The sequence below is a fragment of the Drosophila persimilis genome, unplaced genomic scaffold (genome assembly GCF_003286085.1).
Source record: "Drosophila persimilis strain 14011-0111.01,24,50 unplaced genomic scaffold, DperRS2 tig00000124-arrow-pilon, whole genome shotgun sequence".
NCBI lineage: Eukaryota > Metazoa > Arthropoda > Insecta > Diptera > Drosophilidae > Drosophila > Drosophila persimilis.
The window spans coordinates 2,919,430-2,944,221 of record NW_020825294.1 but is presented as its reverse complement, the minus strand read 5'-3'; the positions used below and the strand labels follow the sequence as shown (position 1 = coordinate 2,944,221).

General features: G+C 44.7%; 5 protein-coding genes across 7 annotated transcripts in view; 2 read left to right on the top strand and 3 right to left on the bottom strand.

Moving 5' to 3' along the window:
* The window catches only part of LOC6593830, a 28,190-nt gene extending 24,829 nt beyond the window's left edge, over nucleotides 1-3,361 (top strand). Inside the window, exons 3-6 of the mRNA XM_002018873.2 lie at nucleotides 413-611; nucleotides 676-854; nucleotides 910-1,069; nucleotides 1,131-3,361. Coding sequence (XP_002018909.2) covers nucleotides 413-611; nucleotides 676-854; nucleotides 910-1,069; nucleotides 1,131-2,305 — 1,713 coding nt within the window. The 3' untranslated portion in view covers nucleotides 2,306-3,361. The remainder of the gene's footprint in view (nucleotides 1-412; nucleotides 612-675; nucleotides 855-909; nucleotides 1,070-1,130) is intronic.
* A 775-nt stretch (nucleotides 3,362-4,136) lies between these two features.
* Nucleotides 4,137-5,147, top strand: LOC6593831. 2 transcript variants are annotated; one of them, XM_026987403.1, is made up of 3 exons: nucleotides 4,137-4,198; nucleotides 4,259-4,715; nucleotides 4,772-5,146. In XM_026987403.1, exons 2-3 carry the CDS (start codon nucleotides 4,644-4,646, stop codon nucleotides 5,027-5,029), a joined length of 330 nt encoding a protein of 109 aa, XP_026843204.1. In that variant the 5' UTR covers nucleotides 4,137-4,198; nucleotides 4,259-4,643; the 3' UTR covers nucleotides 5,030-5,146. The 2 variants fall into 2 exon arrangements, with proteins under 2 accessions (XP_026843204.1, XP_026843203.1); XM_026987402.1 differs by having other exon boundaries at nucleotides 4,150-4,198; nucleotides 4,262-4,715; nucleotides 4,772-5,147.
* Nucleotides 5,148-7,579: 2,432 nt separating this feature from the next.
* On the bottom strand, nucleotides 7,580-8,154 carry LOC113565415. The gene is made up of 3 exons (XM_026987335.1): nucleotides 8,120-8,154; nucleotides 7,786-7,987; nucleotides 7,580-7,729 (listed from the first exon to the last, which is right to left on the bottom strand). Exons 1-3 carry the CDS (start codon nucleotides 8,152-8,154, stop codon nucleotides 7,580-7,582), a joined length of 387 nt encoding a protein of 128 aa, XP_026843136.1.
* Nucleotides 8,155-10,927: 2,773 nt separating this feature from the next.
* The window catches only part of LOC6593833, a 50,270-nt gene continuing 36,405 nt past the window's right edge, over nucleotides 10,928-24,792 (bottom strand). For both annotated transcript variants that reach the window (XM_026987985.1, XM_026987986.1), the window contains exons 4-7: nucleotides 18,797-19,252; nucleotides 15,985-16,310; nucleotides 15,527-15,929; nucleotides 10,928-14,033 (exon numbers count right to left, since the gene is read on the bottom strand). In XM_026987985.1, the coding sequence (XP_026843786.1) occupies nucleotides 11,818-14,033; nucleotides 15,527-15,929; nucleotides 15,985-16,310; nucleotides 18,797-19,067 (3,216 nt within the window). In that variant the 5' untranslated portion in view covers nucleotides 19,068-19,252 and the 3' untranslated portion in view covers nucleotides 10,928-11,817. The remainder of the gene's footprint in view (nucleotides 14,034-15,526; nucleotides 15,930-15,984; nucleotides 16,311-18,796; nucleotides 19,253-24,792) is intronic.
* Nucleotides 23,029-23,782, bottom strand: LOC6593834. The gene is made up of 2 exons (XM_002018877.2): nucleotides 23,502-23,782; nucleotides 23,029-23,442 (listed from the first exon to the last, which is right to left on the bottom strand). Exons 1-2 carry the CDS (start codon nucleotides 23,725-23,727, stop codon nucleotides 23,069-23,071), a joined length of 600 nt encoding a protein of 199 aa, XP_002018913.2. The 5' UTR covers nucleotides 23,728-23,782; the 3' UTR covers nucleotides 23,029-23,068.

The following is a 24,792-nucleotide window of genomic DNA, read 5'->3' as shown; positions in this document are numbered from 1 at the left end:
ATCCATCACGTAGAGCTATCCAACCAAACGCCTGTATTGTGCTGTGTACATGTGCCGAGCGGCGATCCAATGGCTAACTACTGACTATATAGCATATACGTATATCCGTCACACTCTGCTAATTCTTCCTTCCCTGTCTCACTCACACACACAACTTTCTCGATGTCCAGCGCATTTTCCGATAGGTGCCAGGCGCAGCAAGACTATACATACTATATTTTTATTTTAGCTGCGATTTTCTAACCATCCCATTCGAACCATTCGCTTTGCTTCGAGCCTTCGACCAACTCAACCAAGGGCTTTACCAAATACATACCGATACTTTATATACCCATTTTATTGTAAACAAATATGATTTCCATTTGCCCAGAACTGTGAGACCCATTGCTGAAATTATACTTGCCATTGACAGATTCAAGACGCCTCTTTGGGTGGCTCCTCGGACGATGAGGATTTCCTGGGCGTTCTGCGCGGCCCTAGCACCTTCGCGAATGCCTTCCTCTACGTGGGACTGGGCACAGTGGCGCTGGGACTGGTCATAGCATTCGTTGGAACCGGCGAGAAGGGCTTCAAAACTGTGGAACTAAGACTTATAGGGCCCTCCCTCATAGGCAATATAACAGTTGACTCTCCCTTCCGATTTGTATTCATACTAAAGGGCTCTTATCCTTGCAGGACTGGGCCTGATCTGTTGCATTTTACGCATCCTCTTCTGCATCTGTCCATCGCACTGCATCTCATCCAGCAAGAAGACGCGCAAGAAAAACGGCAACAAGATCGATGCGGATCACACAACGTCGCTGCTCAGGAACGAGAGCAAGAGGGTATCGATTGCCCGAGGACCCGGTGTTCAGGTATATAATTGAACTAAATTATCAAAGGTTTGTTAAATGCCCACCTTTCGTGCAGCCCAAATACCCCATAGCACACAAGCGCAGCCAGAGCAAAATGCTCAATGAGGGAATGGAGGCACTGCGACAGATAGCCACCACATCGCTTTTCATGCAAAACGATCAAAAGACGGCTATCAATCGCGTGGTGCCCATCATCAACGAGCCGGACAGTGGCGGTAAGATAGTCCCATACCTCTCTAAGATCTCATTGAATCCATGTCTAAATCTTGCTTGCAGATGCCCCACTGGAAATGAAGAAGCTGCAGACGGCACTCAGTGCCTGCGAGATGAGTGAGGAGGAGCAGGAGGAGAAGGCCAGGCAGCAGCAGCAGCGGCAGATCGCCAAACGTACAACAACAGCCACAACTGCCGTAACGAGTAGTACCACCAAAGACCCAACAATACCGACAAAGGCAGCGAGGGCCACGACTCTGAGCACTGTGGACGAGAAGCCCGACAGCAAGCTGGTGCGGCAGAGAGTGGCCCTGCAACAGCAGCGACAGCAGCAGCAGCAGCAGGTGAAACAAGAGCAACACCCGGCACAGCAAGCCAGCAAGTCGCAATCGCTATCCTCTTCGTCGACGGTCAAAGATTCGCTGGATGGGACGGTCGTTGTAGAGGAAACCTCCCTGATAGATGCCACCAATGTTGCCACGAATGCAGTTCCAGTTAAAACTCCAGCACCTGTTTCAGCTCCTGCATCAGCGGCTGCCCCCTTGCCGAGCAGCTGCAGTACAGGAGCCATACCTAGACTCAAAACCAACAACACTGTGTCATTCACCTCCAGTCAAGCCACGCGGCCGGGCATCTCGACGGGCGCCACGCCCAAGACAACGCCCACCAGCTCCCGGCTGCCCACCTCGCAGTCGCATCCAACGAGCTATGATCTACCCCCCGCCCTGCCGCACACCTATTCCGCGACGGCCACGGTCCGCGGACCCCTGGGCATGTCCATGAGTACGTCAACCTACACAATGACCACCAGCAAAGTGGGTCCATCAGCCGCATCCACAGCCACATCCGCATCCGCATTCGCGGCCCTGCCGCCCACCACGACAACGATCAGCCTGCTGCCGCTGCCGGCGCCGCCGACAATGGCCACGGCGATGACCAGTATTCCTGGCCAGGTGCCGGAGGGTGGTGGCGCCACCTCGCACACCGCGAGTCTGAGTCTGAGCTTAATGCAGCCAACGGCGATGCGGCCGGCATCGGCGTCGGCGTCGGCGTCGAGCATGGCCATGTCCACGTCGTCATTTAGCACGGAAAACAAATCACACCCGTCATCCGCAAGCACAACAAGGGGGCGTGGCAGCCAGCTCCTTGCACCGCCGGCATTGGCATCTACATCGGCATCGGCATCGAGCAAATGTGAGCCGGAACTGGTGCTCAGTCCGGCGAAGCTGGGCCAGTAGAATTGTGAGGCTTAGTAACGACGACGATTTTAGTTAGCTACCAGGTCTATGTGTGTATATGTGTGTGTATGTCTAGGTTCTATTCTGTGTGAATGTGTTGGTGTGTCTGTGTGCAAGAGCCGTGTGCATGAGTGTGCGAGATCGAAGGAGAAACAAATGTAATTACTTATGTACTCTAAAACTATCTTTTGAATGTGCCACAAGAACAACTAAAAACAAAACACAAGAATATTCAACTAAAAGTCATGTTCTGAAGTCGAAAAAGGCGACTGAGAAAAAGGCGTCGGATTACGACTGCTACCAAAATCAATGTCAATATCAAACCTAACCATCCCTGACAGATCTTGGGAAGCCTTCGGATTCAGAACATGGCCATATATGCAATATGTATCTCCTTTTTAACCAGAAACAGCTTTCGGTGTCTAATCCTACACAATTCCCGAGGCTTTCTTCTTATATGATTCGCCATCCCACTTGGTTTCTGTTGCAACAAGCTTTTCCTTTCCAATGTCCGTCGTGTCCCCATGCCATGACCCAAAAGTCGGCCCAGTGCTCAGCAAGTAACGGCCAACCCACGCTGTTCTAAACTATCCCCAAACTTAGCCAGGGTATTATAAAGTTTGTATACCAAACATATCGTTAACTCAATACGCGAAACAAAAATAATACGAAATAAAATATATAATTCGAGGAAAAACCTGAGTGGAGTTGAGCCAGTTGGGGTCGTGTCAGAGGCCACCCAGAGCCACCCCGATCCATGCAGATGACAAGGAAGAAAGAACACAGAGTATAGAGCTATGAAACTATAAAACTAATTAGATATGTATCCCAAATTTGAATGACGATGCAAGTACGGTATGTAACGCAGATAGAGGCGGCTAAATGTTCCAACAATGCCAGGCATATGGATATGTGTACTCAATAAAACCCAAACCGAAACCCAGAGAGTTCAAAAAGTATTAGGCAATGCTGTCTGCATAATAAAGCAAAGCAGGAAATAATCAAAACACAGTCGGTGCAATCAATTAAAAAGAATACAAATTCTGCATTCATTTTTTGTTCCAAAAAGTGTTTTCCATTTCAAGAAATTTTGAAACAATTTGTATATTCATATTTTGATTTATTTTTTTTTTTTTATTTGTGGCTATTGAGAAATTCAGTGTGAAATATTTGCTTGCTCTTTCAGCTGCTAAAGGTACGAAATAAAAACTATAAAAACTATAAAATAAGCAGACTACAATAGACACGAATGTGGCCATAAAATGACAAAGGGAAAACCAAATATTAAAAAACAAAAGAATCAATGTTTAACATATTGTGTATGAGGCATGTATTGTACAGCAACCAAAGCAGCAGCAGACCTAGAAAATTATAAACAAAATTTATGAATTAGTGTGTATGTATTCTATATGTGCAGAAATAAAATGAAATTCAGAAAAGAAGCATCTTGGAACTAATTTCCAACTGGAGAAAAAACACACAAAAAAGTTGATGCTCCCGTCTTTTTGACTCTGCATTGATCATTCATACAATTTCTGACGTCTAACTTATTTTTTATCTTCATTTCAGACTGAGAAGTTTATCCTTAATTTCCTTACTTTTTTAACTTTACTATGTGTCCATGTGCAGGTGCGTATAGCCGACATTTATTTATTTCAAAACATAATTTTTCTTTATTTAATTTTGTTAGCTTAAATCGTCTTTCAGATTTAATGTACCTATGAAAAGATCATTAGAGAACGTAAATTTTGTGCCATTTTTGGCCTTATCATACCGTAAGTTGTAGTGGAAGATTTTATACCAATTTTACAATATCTTCCAATGACAGCAGCGTGGCATTTGCATTTCTTCTCCTATTTTTTTTCTTTTTCCGCGATCCACTTCTCTTACAAGGTAAATATATTGAGTTATTAGCTATTCATTTTCTTTATTTAACTCTTCCTTTCATTTCAGCAGGTCGCCCCCTTTGGTGGCCAGAAATACCTCTTGCGGGCCCGGGGACACCGTTATGTATACCATCGTTTACCAGGGGCTTTACTCGATGTACGCTCGACGGCGGCTGTCCACTTCAGGCGCCTGACCGACTGCCATCGCGAACTCTGCGTTGGCTCCTGCGCACGGGGTCACGATACCGTGCGGAGCGCCCCTCGTCCGCTCCTGATTCCTGTCGCTTGACGCTGTGTCCGCTCACCTTCTCGTCATCTCGGGAGGTCCAAGGGATGTTCTCTTGGCTGGACTGTGGCTACCACTGGCTGCTGCACATGCTACGGGCCTTAGCCATGATGCCACTGCTGCAGAAGGAACCAGTGATCGACGGCGGAATTGTTGGTTCACGCCCATGGGAAATAATGTCAGCAATGCCCCGTTCATACACCGTCGAATCAAACGCTGGGCTTCAACATCGAGACGCGTAAGTGAATCAGTATATAATTGTTGACACATCTTAAAATATCTCTTCCTTCACAGAGGACTTATGTACCCTACGCTTTGCCACAAACCGAGTCGTATCCGATTTACCTCCGCCAGACGGAGACCTATCCAATCAATACCGAGACGTATTCGAGACAGGCAGAGGTCTATCCCAGACCAATGGTATCCGAGCACGACAGAAGCGCACTCCTGGCAAGATCTAAACCTAACGAGCCATCATCATCCTTCGACCTGGCCGTCAACAGCAAGGACTTTGACTATGGCAACCAAAGGAGGGGCTACGCGGACTACTAGAATCTAGATAAATCTCGTTGTTTATAGGTTTAAGGATATACGTTCCATATACTCGGATAGTAGACACAAATGCTTTCCACTTGTTTATTTATTTATATTAAGCTAAGTTATGATGAATAAAACTATTGAAAAGTCATCCTTGCTGTATCCTGTATCGGTTCACAAAAAGCGGAGAAAGATAAATATTTTATATTGGAGAAAATGTCCTTGATCCTTGCTAAGGACTCCATAAAATCAGGGACATTTTTGCGATGACAGGATGCCATCGCACGCCCAGATCGGCCCACAAATAGCCGAGAAAACTAAATATGGATGGTGGGGGTAGTTAAAGTCCTTTCCGAAGGATCAAGGATATTTTTCTGATCACGGGGGCCAAGGCACGTCCTGATCGGGCCACAAAAAAGGAAGAAAACAACATTTATATGTCTGGAGTAAATATCCTTGATCCTTGGTCCTTGATAAGGACTCCATCAAATCGGGGACATTTTTCCGAACACAGGAAGCCGTCGCATGTCTCGATCGGGCCTCAAATATCGGAGAAAACAACATTTATATGTCTGGAGTAAATATCCTTGATCCTTGGTCCTTGATAAGGACTCCATCAAATCGGGGACACTTTTCCGAACACAGGAAGCCATCGCATGTCCCGATCGGGCCTCAAATAACGGAGAAAACAACATTTATATGTCTGGAGTAAATATCCTTGATCCTTGGTCCTTGATAAGGACTCCATAAAATCGGGGACATTTTTCCGAACACAGGAAGCCATCGCATGTCCAGATCGGGCTACAAATAACGGAGAAAAGAAAATTGGCTTTGAAAATGTAGTTCAAGAAATCTCCGATAGGGGCGCCACCGTACAACGAGAAAAACCTCTCGTCAAATGGCCAAAATCTGGATGGGATACCAGGCGAACAGAAGTCAGCAGAAGGTAACTGAAATTTTTTAAAAATTTGTGTTCCCCCCAAAGTATGCAACATTTTTTTTTTTGAACTTGCTACAGTTGCTTGCTGCTGATTTCTGTTCCCCTGGTATCCCAGCCAGATTTTGGCCGTTTTCTCCGGTATTTGTGGGCCGATTTGGTCGTGCGACGGCTTCCTGTAATCGGAAAAATGTCCCTGATTTTTCGAAGTCCTTTTCAAGGACCAAGGACATCCAAGATCACAAATATTCATTTTCTCCGCTCTTTATGGGCCGATTTGGGCATGCGACGGCTTCCTGTGTTCGGAAAAATGTCCCCGATTTGATGGAGTCCTTATCAAGGACCAAGGATCAAGGATATTTACTCCAGACATACATATCTTGTTTTCTCCGTTATTTAAGGCCCGATCGGGACATGCGATGGCTTCCTGTGATCGGAAAAATGTCACCGATTTGATGGAGTCCTTATCAAGGACCAAGGATCAAGGATATTTACTCCAGACATACATATCTGGTTTTCTCCGTTATTTAAGGCCCGATCAGGACATGCGATGGCTTCCTGTGTTCGGAAAAATGTCCCCGATATGATGGAGTCCTTATCAAGGACCAAGGATCAAGGATATTTACTCCAGACATACATATCTAGTTTTCTCCGTTATTTAAGGCCCGATCAGGACATGCGATGGCTTCCTGTGTTCGGAAAAAGATCCCCGATATGATGGAGTCCTTATCAAGGACCAAGGATCAAGGATATTAACTCCAGACATACGTATCTCGTTTTCTCCGTTATTTAGGGCCCGATCGCGACATGCGTTGTCTTCCTGTGTTCGGAAAAATGTCCCCGATATGATGGAGTCCTTATAAAGGACCAAGGATCAAGGATATTTACTCCAGACATACATATCTGGTTTTCTCCGTTATTTAAGGCCCGATCAGGACATGCGATGGCTTCCTGTATTCGGAAAAAGATACCCGATATGATGGAGTCCTTATCAAGGACCAAGGATCAAGGATATTTACTCCAGACATATAAATGTTGTTTTCTCCGTTATTTAAGGCCCGATCGGGACATGCCATGGCTTCCTGTGTTCGGAAAAATGTCCCCGATACGATGGAGTCCTTATCAAGGACCAAGGATCAAGGATATTTACTCCAGACATACATATCTTGTTATCTGCTTTATTTGTGGCCCCATCCGGACGTGCATTGGCCCCCGTGATTAGAAAAATATCCTTGATCCTTAGGAAAGGACTCTAACAACCCTTTCCATCCATATTTCGTTTTCTCGGCTATTTGTGGGCCGATCTGGGCGTGCAATGGCATCCTGTCATCGCAAAAATGTCCCTGATTTTATGGAGTCCTTAGCAAGGATCAAGGACATTTTCTCCAATATAAAATATTTAGCTTTCTCCGTTATTTGTGAACCGATCTGGGCGTGCCTCACCTTTTTATAATCTGGATAGTATCCCCGATACAGGATACGGCAAGGATGACTTTTCAATAGTTTTATTCATCATAACTTAGCTTAGTATAACAAAATAACCAGGTGGAAAACATTTGAACATACTTTCCGAGTATATGGACGCGTATATCCTTAAACCTAAAAACAAAGAGATCTTTCTAGAGTCTTTAAGTTCTGTCCTGCACGGATACGATTGGTCTGGGAAAGGCCTCTGCATGTCTCGAATACGTCTCGGTAATGATTGGATAGGACTCCATCTGGCGAAGGTAAATCGGATACGACTCGGTTTGTGGCAAAGCGTAGGGTACATAAGTCCTCTGTGAAGGAAGAGATATTTTAAGATGTGTCAACAATTATATACTGATTCACTTACGCGTCTCGATTTTAAAGCCCAGCGTTTGATTCGACGGTGTATGAACGGGGCATTGCTGACATTATTTCCCATGGGCGTGAACCAACAATTCCACCGTCGATCACTGGATCCTTCTGCAGAAGTGGCATCATGGCTAAGGCCCGTAGCATGTCTGCAGCAGCCAGTGGTAGCCACAGTCCAGCCAAGAGAACATCCCTTGGGCCTCCCGAGAGGACGAGGAGGTGATCGGATAATAATAATAATTTGGTTTATCTATAAACAACCAAAAAAACCATTAAGGTGACTCAACTATCTATAGGTAACTCGTGTCAGAGTAAATAGCCTATACAATTACCGTTCGATCTTTGCCGTTATTTTGTCTACAGTCATTTTACATTAATTCTACACCAAAGAATTGTATACTACATGTCAAAAAAATTAATTCAAAAAAACGACACGCGTTAGACACCACCAACAGGTAGCGCTAGTGTCCCAATGTTAGCTGAAAATTGTTTGAAAATAGTAACGGAAATACCCACTAGTGCGCCAGAGAAAAAACCTTCCTTAGCTTCAAAATGTATTGTTTTAATTTATTTCGCTTGTATCGGCTTCAATTTGTTTTCCAAAGGGTTTCTTGTGAGTTTATTATTATTTCTCTTTGTTTTTATCTAGGTATATATAGTAGGTATAACGTGAAATATAAATTTGTATGCTAGAGTTGATTGGGTGGCCTCAGTTATAGATAATCTGTGCAAATGAGCTGCCTTTGCTGAGGTCGGTTAAGCTGCTGTGAAGCAGAGACTTGTCGTTTTAGTTCTCGTTTATTTTCAATGGTCAGCGGTTAGAAAAAGATCTACTACAACAATAATATCATATCAGTTTTGTATATATATATCCTATATATGTATATGTGTATTTTTGTGTGTGTTGTGTGTCTGAGATTGTGTAGGCCATTACCAAACATTTCATTAGAATTCAATTCGTATCAATTTAGTTCGCATTTTATCAATTCAGTCATGCCCCCAGCTCCAGCTCCGAGCAGGGCTCCTCTAAAATATCGATCAGCGATCAGTTCCAACCAAAATATCATCTCGTCTCGCGAATACCAAATGTTGGGCTCTTGCTTCTGTCGAAAATCTAAAAGTGCTACAAGGTTATATTTTGAAATTTATGAATACATGTATATCTGATATAGTATTTATATACTTTTATATTGGTTTTTGTGTGGGCTCTACTAATGCTTGACATTGAAATCTAATTGATTAATTGCTTGTGGAAATTCTAGGGATTAACATAGACACCAAAAACATGATTATTTAGCTGAATTTATTTTCTTTAATTCGCCCCGTTTTAATAATAATTATTCTCTCCATTTTTGTATGTGTGTGTAGCATATTGAAAAATTGTATTGCTTCTGTATTCATTGAATCAATGTGCTCAAAAGGCCAACACGGGCGGCATTTTCACGGGACAATTAGAAGTGGGTATTATTTCCCATCTTTCAGTGCTTTCTCTGGCATTTACCTCCATGCCCCTCCATTAAAAATCCCTGATTCTCGTGCTTGCTCTTCATTCAAAATCATTTTTATCTGTCGCTCGGTATCTGACATTACATAGTGCCCACGGATATAGATACATTCTTATCACACCAATTTATATGCTGGCGGGTAGTTGCTTTAATTAATAGTTATCATAATACAAACTCTCCATTATCATTGTCCTGACCATTATCAGTTAAAGGGAAAGGGAGAGATTGTCGGCGGTCCCACGATCCCAAGAGGCCCGATCTCCAACATTGTATCACCCTTACGCTCCAGCGAAGCCTGTCTTACATGTCTACTAACTATGAAATGCCACTGAGTACTCTGAGTACATTCTACGTATTGTACATACTACTATGTATATTGTAATATACCTTACGGCTGTTATCGGCCCCGATCCTATGTATGTACAGAATACGAATACCGATATATGTAAATGGTACTCTCGTTACTTAGCTACTATCACACACACTGACTGATCCTGTTGCTGGCCCATTTCTGGGCACCGTCGACACTGTCAGAAGGGTTTTACAACTAGTATCATAGCTATTTGGTGAGTATTGCTTCCGTTTTTTACAGGGTTCTCTGGTTACTCTAGACTCTAGATTATCGTTAGTTTCTTTATTCATTACGTTCTAGCTTGATTGTTTGCCATTTTGAAAGGAAGGGAAACAAAAAGGAAATGTTCGGTGCAAATCAAACAAAAAATAAAATAAAATCAATATTTAAAAATTCATAATTCTTGCTAGATATTTATTTATGCAGTACCCAATTAAAAAAATTATATGTATATTGAAGAGTTCTTCGGCTAACCGAAGTTATCCATATTTTTCCATTACAAAAAACGAAAGCTCGACATGTCCGACAATCGACCAGATTTCATATTCGTTCTTTCTTTTTTCAGATTAAGACTAGAAATACCAAGATCTTAATGTCTAAACTCTACTTTGAGACTGCATTGAAATATGGCTCGATATTTTGTCCACTTATTACGAGTATACCACACCTACATAAATCGATTCGGAAAGGTATCCTGAGGGCGCAGCGGACCAGCAGACATATGGTACAAACATTACATATAATAAAATATTCACTTCACAGTACGATGTGGACATGCCGCACTCCAATGTAACTTCACTTCACTTCACTTCCAAAAAAAGAACGACATAATACGAGAGATCGTGTAAAAGTTTGGCCTGATGCCCTACAAATTTCTTGCTATTTTACAAATATACAATCAATAGATGTATACGCGTATGTAGATGTATATCGCTTATGATTTGATTTGACTTGTTGATTGCCTACGAGCTAATAATACCTTAGGTTGCACTAAGATTTCTATATATGTAAGTATATGTATGTATAAATGTATGTGTATGTGTGTGTGTATATAATAAAGGTATATCTATATATATTATTAATGTATACAATTGTATAATATTGCAATTTTCAAATGTTCAGTTTCATTATGTTTTTGCTTTGTTTGGGGTTCAGGGTAAGGGTCACGGTCAGGGTCAGGGTCATGTTCTGGGGCGGGGGCGAGGGCGAGGGCGGGACACAAGGACGAGGCAATAGAATCGCCCATACATCTAGTATATACTCGTATGTACAATACAAATTGCTTGTCTTCACTTGGTTTTATAATAATATTACAATTTGAGTTGTCATTTCTAGGGGTTTTTCGTCGCCCACAGGGACGTCTCATTTACAAAGTTGTTCCATATGCTTATAACTAATGCTAATTGCTACAAATATATATTCCATGTACTTCTTTCCATTCCATTGCTAATTTGCTTCGATTTTCGCTTCACAAGATTCATACACAAGAACTTTTGCATTTTCTCTGGCAAAGCTAAACGGAAATACTCAAAATTTCTCAATTTCTTCTTTTGTGCAACAGCGTCATACAATTTTCTTATTGTTTGTGTCTCCATTGGAGGTTTTACAAGGGAAATTAACGGAAATACTAGGTAAACTGTATTTTGTATTCTTTGATAAAACTATGATCAAAAATATATGATTATAATACAGATTTATGTGGTTTTATGGACAAATTGTTTAAGAATTAGAACGTTTCATACAAATTAAAACATAAATTCATTTCTTTTGCAGAGAATACAATCCTGACCTTTGCAGATCTTATACACAAAGCCTTATTTTACAAAAAGATTTCAAATTCGAATGTATATTCAATTATCAGATCGGTTTGAGCTGCCCCCAGAAGTCTCTCTACTCTGTCTGTTGCCCTACAATAGTCTCAATACTTAGAAATACATTTCGGGATCCAAGAGATTGATTTACAATGATATTTTGATTCAGTTCGAGCATGAGACTCTTCCTTTCCACGAACAGTGACAATATTTGAATATGAATGAATGATTTTAGGAGACATTTAATATTAGATCACGTGAAGTATTTCCACTGGCTTGCCCCATCTCTATCTGCATCTCCAAGTGTCTTAAAACAGTCCCTTTGCGCCGGCCAATTTACGTCGCCGGAATCACATGAGTCATCATTTGAGCGTATTGTATATGTTGTCCTCCCCGGCCAGCTCAACGGTGGTAATATGCGCCGCATGCCTCTCCCCCAGCGGCTCCTCGCCCAAGTACACTGTGTGGTAGCTGATGGCGCTCTTCGATGCCCCACCGTTGATCTCGATGCGACTGACGGACTGAGGTCCACTGGCCGGATACTTGAGAGAGGCGTAGTCCCCATCCCCATCCCCATCGCCGTCCTCCTGCACATGGGTAAACTGTGTGGCCCCCGAGAAGGTGTCGACGGTGTGCGAGGGACAGATCTCCGCGTAAATGTTCTCCTTGGTGTAGTCCAAGGGGGCTGGCGACCTTACAGAAACCTGTGGCTGCAGACAGCCATCGCTGGCCATGACCAAGGAGTCGCGCACACTCGAGTAGGGCAGATCGTCCTCCACCAGGGAGAAGGGTGAGATCGGTACCGGGGAGGGTATATTGTTCAGTCCGCCTCCCAGCAGGCAGACCCCACCCGCCGCCCGACGGCCCGTGACAGGCTGCTTGGTCAGGGACTGCTGGTGTGCCTTCAGTTGCATCAGGCTGCGATCCTCCTGCTCCGCCTCCTCGTGGAGCTGCAGCTTCTGGGGCAGCGAGAAGTGACGCATTTGATGGAGACTCGACGAGGACTTGCTGTACTGCCGTGTCTTCACGTGAAACTCATTGTAGAGCTTTTCGGTAATGAACGACTGCGGCGGCGGCGTCTGATTCTCCACATCTTCCAGTTCGGTGCCCGCCTCGCTGATGGCATCTGTGTGACTGTGTGTGGCCAGCAGGTCGGGACGAGGCTTGCACTGGCCATTCAATAGCTCGATGTCCTGCAGCGACATGGACTTCTGCAGCAGCGTGTCCAAGGACTTGGGCTCTATGGTGGTCAGAGTTGTAGTCTCGGTGTCGGAGGCTCCGCCACTGTTCAACGAGATGGCATCCCGCTCTGGCTGGTCTTGATCTGAGCCGAATCGCGCCTGCAGCAGCTTCGACATGTCCGTATAGCGCTCCATACTCATCCGCTTGGCCTGCACATCCAGCTCCGAATCAGGTTGCAGCTTCTCATGGTGCTGTTGCTGCTGCTTACCGAACCACTTCTTCTTGGTCGACTGAAACACCTTCATGCGTTCCGAAATGCGATTGGTTCCGGCGTCCGCCAAGGAGGCAGTCGCTGCTGCAGCTGCCGCTTCCTTGGCCTCTAGATTTTCCAAATCGGTCTTGCTAAGGAATATAATCGAATCCTCCTTCTCGTGGGCTGCGGCCATGGTGCTCTTCTCTCGCCTCAAAATTCTAGGCAAGTGTAGCGGCTTCAGGATCCTGAGGCCCTCCCTGCTCTTGCTCCCAGAGCGCTCAGAGCGCTGCACCAGCTCCACCTCCACCAGCCTCAGGAACTGGTCGCAGTTGAACTGGCAGAACTTCAGCATGTTCTGCACATTGGTGTTGGCCAGCATTCGCTGCTCGGAATCGAAGCCCAGGTAACTCCTGAGCAGCTGCATGTCCCGACTGGGGTAGAACTTTCTCAGCTGCAGCGGCGTCTGCGTGTCCACGTCCTCGATGGGGCAACCAACAGCCACATCCTCCTTGGTAACCTGACTGATGCACAGCTGTTCGGGTATCTCCGGTCCGCCGGGACCCGAAATGTAGCGCAGGGTCACCGGCAACAGTTTGGCCGCCGTCACCAGGGCCCCCAATCGGTGCACACAATCCGGATTGAGCTTGCGCTGCGCATCGCCCAGCTTCTGCAGCAGCTGCGGTATACCCGGCTCAATCTCGTAGAACTTTCCCTTGGTGGCCAGGGGGACGTACATCACCTGACGATTCTCGTTCAGCAACTGGGCGTAGCGGTTCTTCTCCTTCTCGCGCCCGATATAGCCACTAGAATGGGACTTGGCCACATTCCCACTGCCGTGCTGCGACAAGTTACCCTGTCCCTGGCCGTGTCCGTTCTCCTGCTTGCCATCCTCGAAAACGGCCAGCAGACGGAACACCTGTCCGCCGCGTGCCGTCGTCTTCATGTACTGCGGCCGTCCCTTGATGACGGGCAGACAGCCCTCGTGCGTGGGACTGCTGGCACTGCCCGCTGGCGAGGACTCTGTAAACGCTGGCATATTGTCCACCGAAACGAACTTGTACACCCGCTCCCTTACCAGATGCATCAGCGAGCTGTACTGCGTGGCTGTCGGTAGACCCTTCTCATTGAGCAGCGAGAAATAGCCTGTTCCGTTCCGGAGAGAGGGGAAAAAAGAAGGAGAAAACGTTGTTAGAAATTTAAGAAAGGTAATTTAAAAAAATATCTGGATTAAAAAAAGGACACAGAAATAGGAACATAGACAGAAACCATTGATGGCGTTAAAGCTCGAAAAGTGCGAAAGAGAATGCTCAAGAATCGCGAAAACAACAAAGATTGCCTGTGCATGACACGTCACATTGATCAATTGTTGCTAGACTCGAGAGGTACAAAAGAATGCCTCAGAAGAAAAAAGAGATCTGCAAAATCAACATACATCACGTGTGCATAACACATTGATGGTCTGCTAAAATGTCGCTATATTCTGTTGTTATTTTTATTTAGACTCCTCCACAAGGAAATGAGATCATTTGAAGGCAACAACACAAACAAAAGGTACCCCAAAGCTTCGAATTTTAAATGAGATAAAGATTGAAAAGATCAAAAACTTTGGAAGGACAGCTAAACAGCTGGCAAATCTCAACAGTTGGCAACTTGCCACTCCCGCGTTAATAATAAAACACCGAGGGATTGCCATGCTGACAGCCAGGCTATTGGTAAACCCATGTTATTGCATTAACAACTTGATTAAGGTGATTACTTCTATGGCCATTGGCTTCGATATCTAGTATATTTAATTGAGACAAGAGATAAAGAGTGCCAGTTACAATCTGAATGTGTAAAACGTTGTCGTTGATGGAGGTCTAAGGGGATGATTTGAATCCATTTGTTCATTTTTTATATAAATCGCAATTGAATCAACAGAGTAAAACTCAATATGGACACACAAATTGAATCACTTTAATTTGCCAGCCAGCCAGTTGGATTTTCTGTATCTTTTGTGTACATTGCACCGAAAGTTGAATGAGTAAAATGATAATACACCGATTGCAGTCGACCCGGTCTATAAATTGGCAGATTGCATAATATTTGCACACATTGGTTTACTTTGCGCCTCGACAAATGCCAAATGGCTGTGAAAAGTCACATGGCGTTACGCGTTGAGTTGAAACAATGGATGACCGACCGCAATGGCGGATGGGGGCACACCAGAAGAAGTCACTACTGACTGACTGACTGACTGACTGACTGACTGCCACTGGCTGGCACTGGCACCCCCCGCATAGAGCACACCATTGCCCCCCTCCCACTCCACACCACCATTGCATAATGGTGGGGTGATGATGAGCAATAGTTGCGATTACTTTTCATTGTTGAACTGTGACTGTTGCACGCAAACAACGAATTCAGCACAAAGGCATATATTTACTCATATGGTAGAGGGCCCCCCGAAAGCAAGGAGTGGCTGCCTAACTAACTGATTCTGGACCATCGTAATCAGCCCCAAGTACGCGCCTCAAAATATGCATTCGTCATGAGAACATACTTCCATTCGACTAAATACAAGTATCTTATGATTACGAGTATGCAAATGGGATTCAAATCAACTGAGATCGCTCTCCAAGTTCCCGGAAACGCACCTGGAAACTCTTGTGGTATTAGCACAGTTTTCTTGCGCTGCGACGCCTGAGACTTGGCATTGTGTCCATGATAGATATTCCGCTGTCGCACCAGCCTGTAGAGCAGGAAGAGCTCATCGTGCCCATTGCTGCATGGCCTGTTGTTGCTGTTGTTGTTGCCGCTCCCAGCGCTGGAGGATGAATTGGTGCCAGTGCCCGTGTCGGTATTGTTAGTGGTCGTTGGACCGCCACTGGCTGGCTTCGGTCCCGTCGAAGAGCTACTGGAGGCCGCCGTGGACGAGCCGTGCGAAGAGCTGGACTGCAGGGTCTCGTTGGAGCTCTTGCTCGTATGCAGGATGCGGACGACACGAGGCAGCGAGTACCGCTCGAGGAATATGTCGGCGGGCAGCGGCTCCTGCTGTGACTGTAAAGACGAACCATTTAGGATGGGCAAGAACTATGGAGAAATGGCCACTCACCTCGCTACTCCCCTTGGAAGCCTTGCTGTCGCCGGTGGAGTAGTCGCCGCTGCCGTTTAGACCGCCACAAAAGCCAGAGTAACCGACACCGCCGTTGCCTGCAGCGGAGCCAGCGCCAAGGCCGTAGATGCCGTTGGCGTTGTTGCGCAGGCGTCGGGCCAGCCGCTGGTTCAGCTCGATCTCGTTGCGGCGCGCCAGTCGGGCGTTCTCGAATTCCGCCACCGAGAACATGTTGGAGCTGGTGTCGTGGGAGTTGAAGCGCCGCAGCTTGGGCTTGCGCGCCCCCGCAGCCATGTGGCCGGGATGGGCGCCCGCTGGGGCTCCACCTGCAACACAAAAGCCCAGAGTTGAGGGCGGCGGGTGAGCATTTGTGAGGTAATCGCGTAAAAATATAATTGCCACAGCAATCGGCAGTGGGAAAACCAACACTACAGTCCACAGAATGCATCTACATTTATTTCTACTTCTGAAATATAGATACACGAGTGTTCGTGCATCCCTAAGACCACAGGCGCAGTCGCGGTCGCAGTCACATGCACAGTCACAGTCACAGCCGCATTGAACGCGAATTTCATTTGCCGTGACGCAACGGACTGGCGAGTGGTTCAAAACTGTTGCTAAGCGCAGCTAATTTTCAGTCAACGGTCAACGAGACGATGACACACAGTGGGCGAAAATCGGCATAAAGCGTGACCAAAAGAAAACAATGCGGAAAAATCTCTTCAAAAAAAAAATGTGGAAAGTGCTCTCATGTCCATCACGTGGGTGTGTGGAGGTAATTAGTATTTATATTTGAATAAATCTTTTTAAATGGTACCATTTTTAAATATGTACAATAACATATATCATATATATCATTTGTATACCCACTTGGAGGATCAAAACAATTAGAATAATTAACTAACTTTAAATATCATTCACTTGAAAACCATTTAATGATATCTTTGTGTGGCACAGCAAAACATACAAATATTTCATACATCACATAGTGATGTACTCCTATATCATAGCTTTAGTTAAAGCTCAAAAAAAGGCTACCTATATTCCTGCTGAATAATAATACATCATTCTTTAAAAGTTGACGCTTGAAATATTGAAACGTGACAAATCTGTGAGACAGTACATCAGATAAGATGAGGATATCTGAGAAATGGAAAATGTCCAGCATCAAATATTGGAGCACAATGCATAAAAGAGCAACAGATTTAGTTCAGTTTATTCTCAAATGTTTTGTATAATCTCTTCCGCTCTTCGGACTAAATATATCGTATGTTTTTTGAGCGCTCCCGGGTGTTAATATTCAGGAAGAACCCTCAAAAAACCATAAGGTCTATGACTCTAGGTCAAATGGCATTGAATGTACTTAAGATCGGATCGGATATCGCTGCTCAATCCATTGAAGCAATAATAATAGAGTCAAAAAACACTTGAGGCGATTAACGGCCAAACAAACAGTTAACTATTTCTGGATCCCGACTAGATACCAGATACGCGCACACCCGCCCGTCCCAATGGCAACGGTTATGGGCTATCGGATCGACATCCAAAAAGCAATTGTCTGCCACTGTTTTCATTGAACTTCAAACGGTGCAATTAAAAAAGAGATATCGCGACTTTTGATTGCTCATTGTTTGATTGCTGCCCATGGTGCGGGTTTGTACTGTCTCCCCCCTCAGCCTTTCCCCGATTGGCGGTCGGCGGCGGCGCATTACTCACTCTAATTGCGCACATTTGGCTTAATTTTTTGCCCACATCCACACGCACGCACACTTATTCGGATTTAATAAACACAGGCATACGTGAGTACATACATGTGCATATGTAGCTACGTATATGTACATACGTAAGTGCATGCGGAGGCAGAAATCACAGCATAACAGCAAAGGAGCTAAACGTTTTGTGAAATTACGCTTATCTTTTGTGAAATATCAATTGCAATTGCGGCTAGAGAGAGAGAGAGAGAGAGAGAGAGAGACAAAGAGAGAGAGAGTGTCAGTGGCAGAACGGGCAGAGTGATAGCGAGGGGGGTGTGTGTCATCGTCACGTTTCGTGTGAAATTACGCGAAGCGACTCGCGCGCCTAGGCAACAAAATTCACAGTGGAAGCAACAACAACAAAAATAGCAAACAAAATGAGGGAAGCGAATCCCGAAGCTTTTCATACTCTTTCAGGTCCAGCCATCACGATGGTTTCCAAACTGAGAATTTCCATAGAAACAATGGGGATCGGAAATATGTAAACTTGATGTGGTCTATGGTAAAGCGTCTGATAGCGTATATAAATGTCCAAATGATAGCTTGAAGTAATCATATTTCCTTCCAGTTGATACTATGTGAAGCCACAAAAATGTGTTCGTACATCTGATTCTCAACAATTCGCGTAGAATAGCTCAAGTTCCCGTGAATTCCTAGAAGGCGCCACAAACAAACATTGTTTTCACCATAACAGCCATCCGATATTAACACATTTTTATGAGTATCATTCTAGGAATTGCCTACAATGGAATGTTGTTCCAAATTAGTTATAGAAAATGTAAGCTTAAGTTTGGGTTTTCCCATTAGGAAGTTAAATTTCCATTCGTTACAAGAGTCTGACCAAAACGGTGGTACTTCTTCAAAGAGTATATATGGCGACGTCAATGAGCAAACAAAAAACGGACTCTCTCCCTTCCACAATTATTCGCTCTCACACACGTTGGTCTCTCTCTTTATCTCTCTGTCGCTGTCTCTCTCGCTGTTTGGAGCGCGTGCCTTGCGGTCCGTACCCCCTACGAACGTTTATCTCCGTTTCCCCCTTTTGAAATCCTTCTTACCGTTACATGCAGCTGCTACTGCTGTTGCAGCTGCGACGCTGTTGCTGGGCGCGCCGCCTTGCGCAGCACCTCCTGCCGCTGCCCCAACTCCTCCTGTTGATCCAGTGTTTGATGTGTTTGCCGCAGCCCCCGATGGGGGTGTGGATACTCCTGCCGCTGCTGCTGCTGCCATGTGTGGACTGCTCTTCACCAGCCAATTGGCCAAATGACGCTGACGTTCAAACTCGATATTAGTGCGTTGCATTTCGGACAATTTGAAGGTCTCGCTCATAATCGCAATTACACCCGGGAACGAAAAAAAAGGGAAACTCGAAAGCGACGACAACGACGAACGACGGCAGCGACGCGTCGCCGTCGGGTCTAAGTTAACTGCTGTGCGCGCCCGAGCGTCTCTCGTTGTCAACTGTCAAATACGAAATGCAGAGTAATGCAGCGCAGCGCCGATCTTGGGCCGAGCTGTAACGAGAAAGAGAGAGAGAGAGAGCGCGAGAGCGCAAAAATTAGTGAGAGACGTTTACATAACAAGACAAGCACCAACATGACGCTTGCACACACTTACTTAGGGCTGAGTAATCGACAAATAAAAATATGATTTAAAAATCAAAAAATTTTATCTTTTCGATATTTCATATATGTACATATAAAGTAGCTGGGCAAAATTATTCGGTAAAAGGAGACTGGAGTGAGGTAGCTGGAACACCAACAATACAATATATTGTTCCAGCAACTGGTTTTTATTTGATATTGATTTCCTCTGATTTTATTTTAGGTTAACAGCTGTAATGCTGGCTAAATATAACACCTGTGTTAGCTTTGTTAAAAAAAGTAAATAATAATCGTACTCATTCGGTAGACTCATCCAGCTGTGCCTTTTAGAGTGATCTTTATTTTCATAATTTAACGGCCGAGTAGTTGGAAGTACACAAGTTTGAGGAACACTATTACTATTACTATAACACGTCTATCTGTCCATTATCTACATATGTAAATAAGAGCATCTTCTATATAAAACAAAATTTACTCTTACCGCAGAGTATAACAACAACAGTAAAAACAAATTTAAAGAGTTTGGGTTTGAAAAGAATCGGATTCCTCTCCCGCTGCTTCTGCTGTTAATGTGTGTGCGTGTTGTCCGTTCTCCGTGTTCTGTCCGTGTGATGACTGGGCGTGCTTGTGTGGGGCATAAATTAACATTGCCTCAGCGCAACGATGACGACGTTATCAGAAGAGTAAACGACGCGAAGCAAACACTGCTGCTCTGCTGCTCTCCCGACGCTCGCCCGTTCGTTGGCTTGTTCAATGTCGCCGCACCTTTTCAGCTGATTCCCACACACCCCCCACCCAACTACCCCACCCTACAACCCATATCGCAACGGGCAAGGCAGAGCCACTACGTCTGGCACTGGCAGCAGCGCGTCATCTTCAAACGTTATGCGACAACGTAATCGGGCGTCGGGAGGGGTGCGCGTACATACAAACATACATGCATATGTACATGCATACGTGCTCGTATTGTTCTGCATGCTTTTGGCTTTTGTTTTGTGTCTCGCCTTCGCTTTGCTACTTTTTTATGTGCTTTCCCAGGAAAGAGTATCATAACTTTGTCATAATGTTGGCAAACCATTCGAGCGAAGGCAAATGCCAGAAGGCAGCAAGCCAAAAAAAAAACCCTAAACAGAATGTTGCAAACTCTTGTGCACATGCTGTGTACAGTGAAAGTTCTCTTGACGCACGAATCTGTGAGGTTCCCAATCCAAGTTCTCCCACGTGGCTTCGCATCTATTTACACTCCCACTGTCCTGTAGAGTTCTTAGCGGTAGACATCTCGCAAGCAATAATTATATAACAGTGGTAGGTTTCACTGTACATGTGTACATACATAAGGGTGTATGTACAAGCTTCTTGATCGGCATGACGGGGCATACATCCTACATATAATACAATGTACGCTTGGCGGGGTTGCTATGCAAAGCTTTTCTATTGAAACTATCAGAAATTAAGTTGAACGATCTGCAAAACGTTGGCTTGGTATACAAACAAAAATACATACATACATACATAATTAAATATGTACAACACATTAATGTAGCATATACATACATATGTATGTATTAGAACTTATGGTCGGAAGCAGATGTGCATTTTATGTGCTGTGGTCGTTTTGTAACCGGGGGGATTGTTGAGAATGCCATTTTCTTTTTAGACTCAATCTAAACATGTTCGATAATCACTTGGTATGCCATAAAATACAATCTAAGTAATGGGATTTTCAATACTTTTCTGACCTAACGGATAGAGTATTTTCACATCGACTTTCTTTGATCCAATAAACACACACATACGAGTTCATAGTATATTTAGTTCTGACCTTGAACAGGTCTTATCGGAAAACTCAAATAAAATTACAAAAATATATACAAATGATTTGAATTAATGCAGGGGACTCTTATAAATGTACATTTGAGTAATACCAATAATTATCAGCATTTCTAAATTTATTGTGTAACCATTTCAAATTCCAAAAGCTCAGGGATTTCGAAGCAGAGGGCATTCAAGGTTCGGTCTGGCTTAGCGGCTATATCTTGATTCTCATTTGGTTCTTTTGACCGGCGTTCGTTGCCTTTTGTCAACTGGTTTGGTGGTTCAACTAATAAAGAATGACTGTAGGCAATTCGCTTCGTCGTTGCCGACGCCTCAGGTGTTTCCCCCTGGGGGCTAGGCGGGTGGCGATGGAGGGTGAGGCGTAAGGCGTAAGGCGTAAGGCATTATTGCCCATTGTCTATCTGGTTTTTGTATAATTCATTTCTATGCGTAGCTGTCGGCCTGTCAGCTGTCGCCGCTCTTTTGATGAATCACAGGCCTGCCCAACGGCAGAGCCCCGCTAAAAATACCCACAGCAGAAAATGCAAAATTCATGGTCGTTCTCCTCGTCGCGTCTCGTCTCGCCTGGAATGCGGTGAAGGCGGTTCGCTTCGCTCCACTCCACTCCACTCCACTCCTCCTCTCCGGGCGAATGAGCAATCGCCGGTTAGTTTGGTTAGTCGATTGCTGGTTAGAGGGTTGACGCGGCCGCTGGGTTACGCAAATATGTGAAATCTGTTGCCTGGCAACGTCCCGTTGCGGTTCCTCTTCAGTCCGGGGGCAGGCGACATGCATAGTTCGAACATTTTGCCAATTGGTCGGTCACCTATGGCCGGCCACTTGGGTCAAACTCAAACCCTCCTTGGTGCCTGCACAGTGGTTGTGCCCCGTGCCACTGTGGCAAGGAGAGCAGGAAAATGTTTTAGCCAAAAGCTTCTTAAGACATGGCTTAAATGAGCTCAACGTCGTGTGACTGCCTGTCTTGGATTGTCTGCATTTACCCCACCAGATCTCCGGATGCCCCAGCAGCTAAGCTTCGCCCATCGCATAACCCCATCTGCATCCCCATCCCCATCCCCATCACCTGACCATGCCACCGCCACCGCCGACGTTGCCGCCGTTGCCCATGTTGCCGCATTCATGTGCAACTAATCGACGTGTGCTGGTTTATTGGTTTCAGCTTTGGGTCTGGTGCGGTGGCAATTACGCTGCTGCTGCTTTTGCTTCTGGTTCTGCAATTCGTATTTCCCATTTCCCATTTTCCATTTACCATTTACCATTTCGAACTATTTTGCATTTGATGATGTGGTCAGGGGCCCAGCAGAGAGGCTTAGCCATGCGGTTTCCAAGAGCCGTTAGCCAAGCCATTCTCGGAGAGATACACAGCATACAGCACACGGCATGTGGTCGCAAGCTGGCGAGGGGCTCTGGGGGCACGGGGCCATATACAATATGCTCTTAACTTTGCATGTTTATGTACCTACCTAAACGACGGACAATTATTTATCAAACAAGTGGCAAAGAGAATAACGAGGAGCGACAACCTGAAGATGGGGATGGGCAGAGGGACTGCGGGCTGGGGAAGGGCACTACACTGCACTGCACTGCACTGCATTACATTCAGCTCTCGAATGACAAGGGAATTGATTATGAGGATGATGACGATAATGATGATTACAAATGACAATGGGCAAAGAGGAAGTAGAAGAATGAAATGCAATTTGCAAAATGTACTCCGAAGAGGAACTGCAAAAGACGGAGGAAACGAAACACAAGACTGATAGATTATTGATACGAGGCGAGCACTTGCTGGACATCCCCGACTGTACTGCAATGAATGTATTCTATTCAAAACTAATAACTCCGGAGTCTTTTAGAAAAGGAAAAGAAGAGTGCATTTTATTGCCCTGGTCACCGATAGTAGCACCAAATGCACAGGACACTCAGCAGCATCAAGTAGGTGATGTTGCCGCCGACCATGAACATGCAGCCGATTATTGCGTCCAAGGTTTGCACTAAAATGTTGGCAAATCTCTGGCGCAGTGGCGCCCGTTGCATTTCTGTCTCCGATGGCACCCTTTCCACCTCGATGTGGATGGTATGCTGCTGAACCTGGCTGGGCGGTTCCTTGGCGGACACAGACAATCCTTCCTCAACTGTTCGGCAGTCCTTCTTCTGCTGTTCCAGCAGGGACCAAGACGTTTGTATGCTCACCTCGCTGGTGGCAGCCTTTATAGTGCTGTCCGTCACAGTTTCCGGCGAAACCTTGAGCCCCTCATCATGATCTTTGGTAAATGGACTATAGATTAGGGATCATTGAATGGCTCACTTTTCTCACTCATACCATGGCCCTGACGATTCCGTTCTCCGTCCATGATCTTTGCGCAGCTATCGAAAAGGTGTAACAGTTCCGTAAAGCGTTTGCTGATCTGTTCATGGTCCAAATAAAGGGGTGCACTATGGTCTATGGTCTGTTCAGCCCCAACACTTGGATCCTCTGATGTATTCTCAGTCTGTGGGAGCACGGTGGAGCCTCCATCCCCTAAACTCTCATCCTGGGACTGCATCATGAGTATGAATTGTGTTTGCCGTGTGTTCAGGTGAATTTTAATTTCTATCTACCGTTTGTGTCATGTGTATATGAGTTTTCAAAAACGGGTTGCTTCCTGGTTTATCTTTTGTCGACTTTTACAAAGCTTAGACCAGTCCAAGGCAGGGAGGAAAAGATCATCCAAACATACAGAATACAATTTTTGAACATATCTCTATTTTGATTGTTTTCAGAAATGGTTTTTGGAGTTTCAAATTACTCTTAAAGTCGCCCACCGAATAAAGTCATGACTAATATACTAGTTTATGCATTTAAATGTGGAAGGAATATGGATTTCATGTTTTTTATATTATACAATTTAGATAAAATGAAGTATTTTCTTGTTTATTGCTCAATTGTTTATTACGCAATATTTTTCTTGTAATAAAATATAATTCTTATACTATAAATGAGCTTGGCTTTTACGAACATGTTTTGCATATAAGTATCCATTAGGGTTTACTATTCTACTGCAAATACATTTAATTTTAGCTCGTTAAACCAGTCCTGACACGTACACATCCCGCGACACCATTCTACCCGGTTTGAATGCTGATGATTTATTTTTGTAACTTTTAAATATATGAACTGTATTCTAAGTACTTCTATACAGCTCTCTCGCTCTCTGCCCACCAACGCAGTACCATCCGGCCGTTACATCTCGCTCACTCCGCCAGGGGGCGCCATACTGGAGAGAGAAAGAGAGAGCGAGAAAGGAAGACTACAACACTTATCCGGTGTTAAGCATTTCCGCGACTGTAAACAGATAAGGCGGGCCTGAGATCTTTAGGTAGATCGATTAAAATCCTCAGGTTGAAATTCACGAAAGATTATAAATCAAATAAATAAATAATAAAAGGTTCGTTGATAAGAACCTGCACATAGATTGACAGTACATAATACTGAGTATGGTGTCATTCTATTATCAGCAATAAGCTTGAACAGGATCTGAAAATTCACATAAGGATGCCATTCGAAGTCAACTCTGATCTACGCGTAAATGCATGATAATATACACAATGCAATGTATGTAAATATATATGAT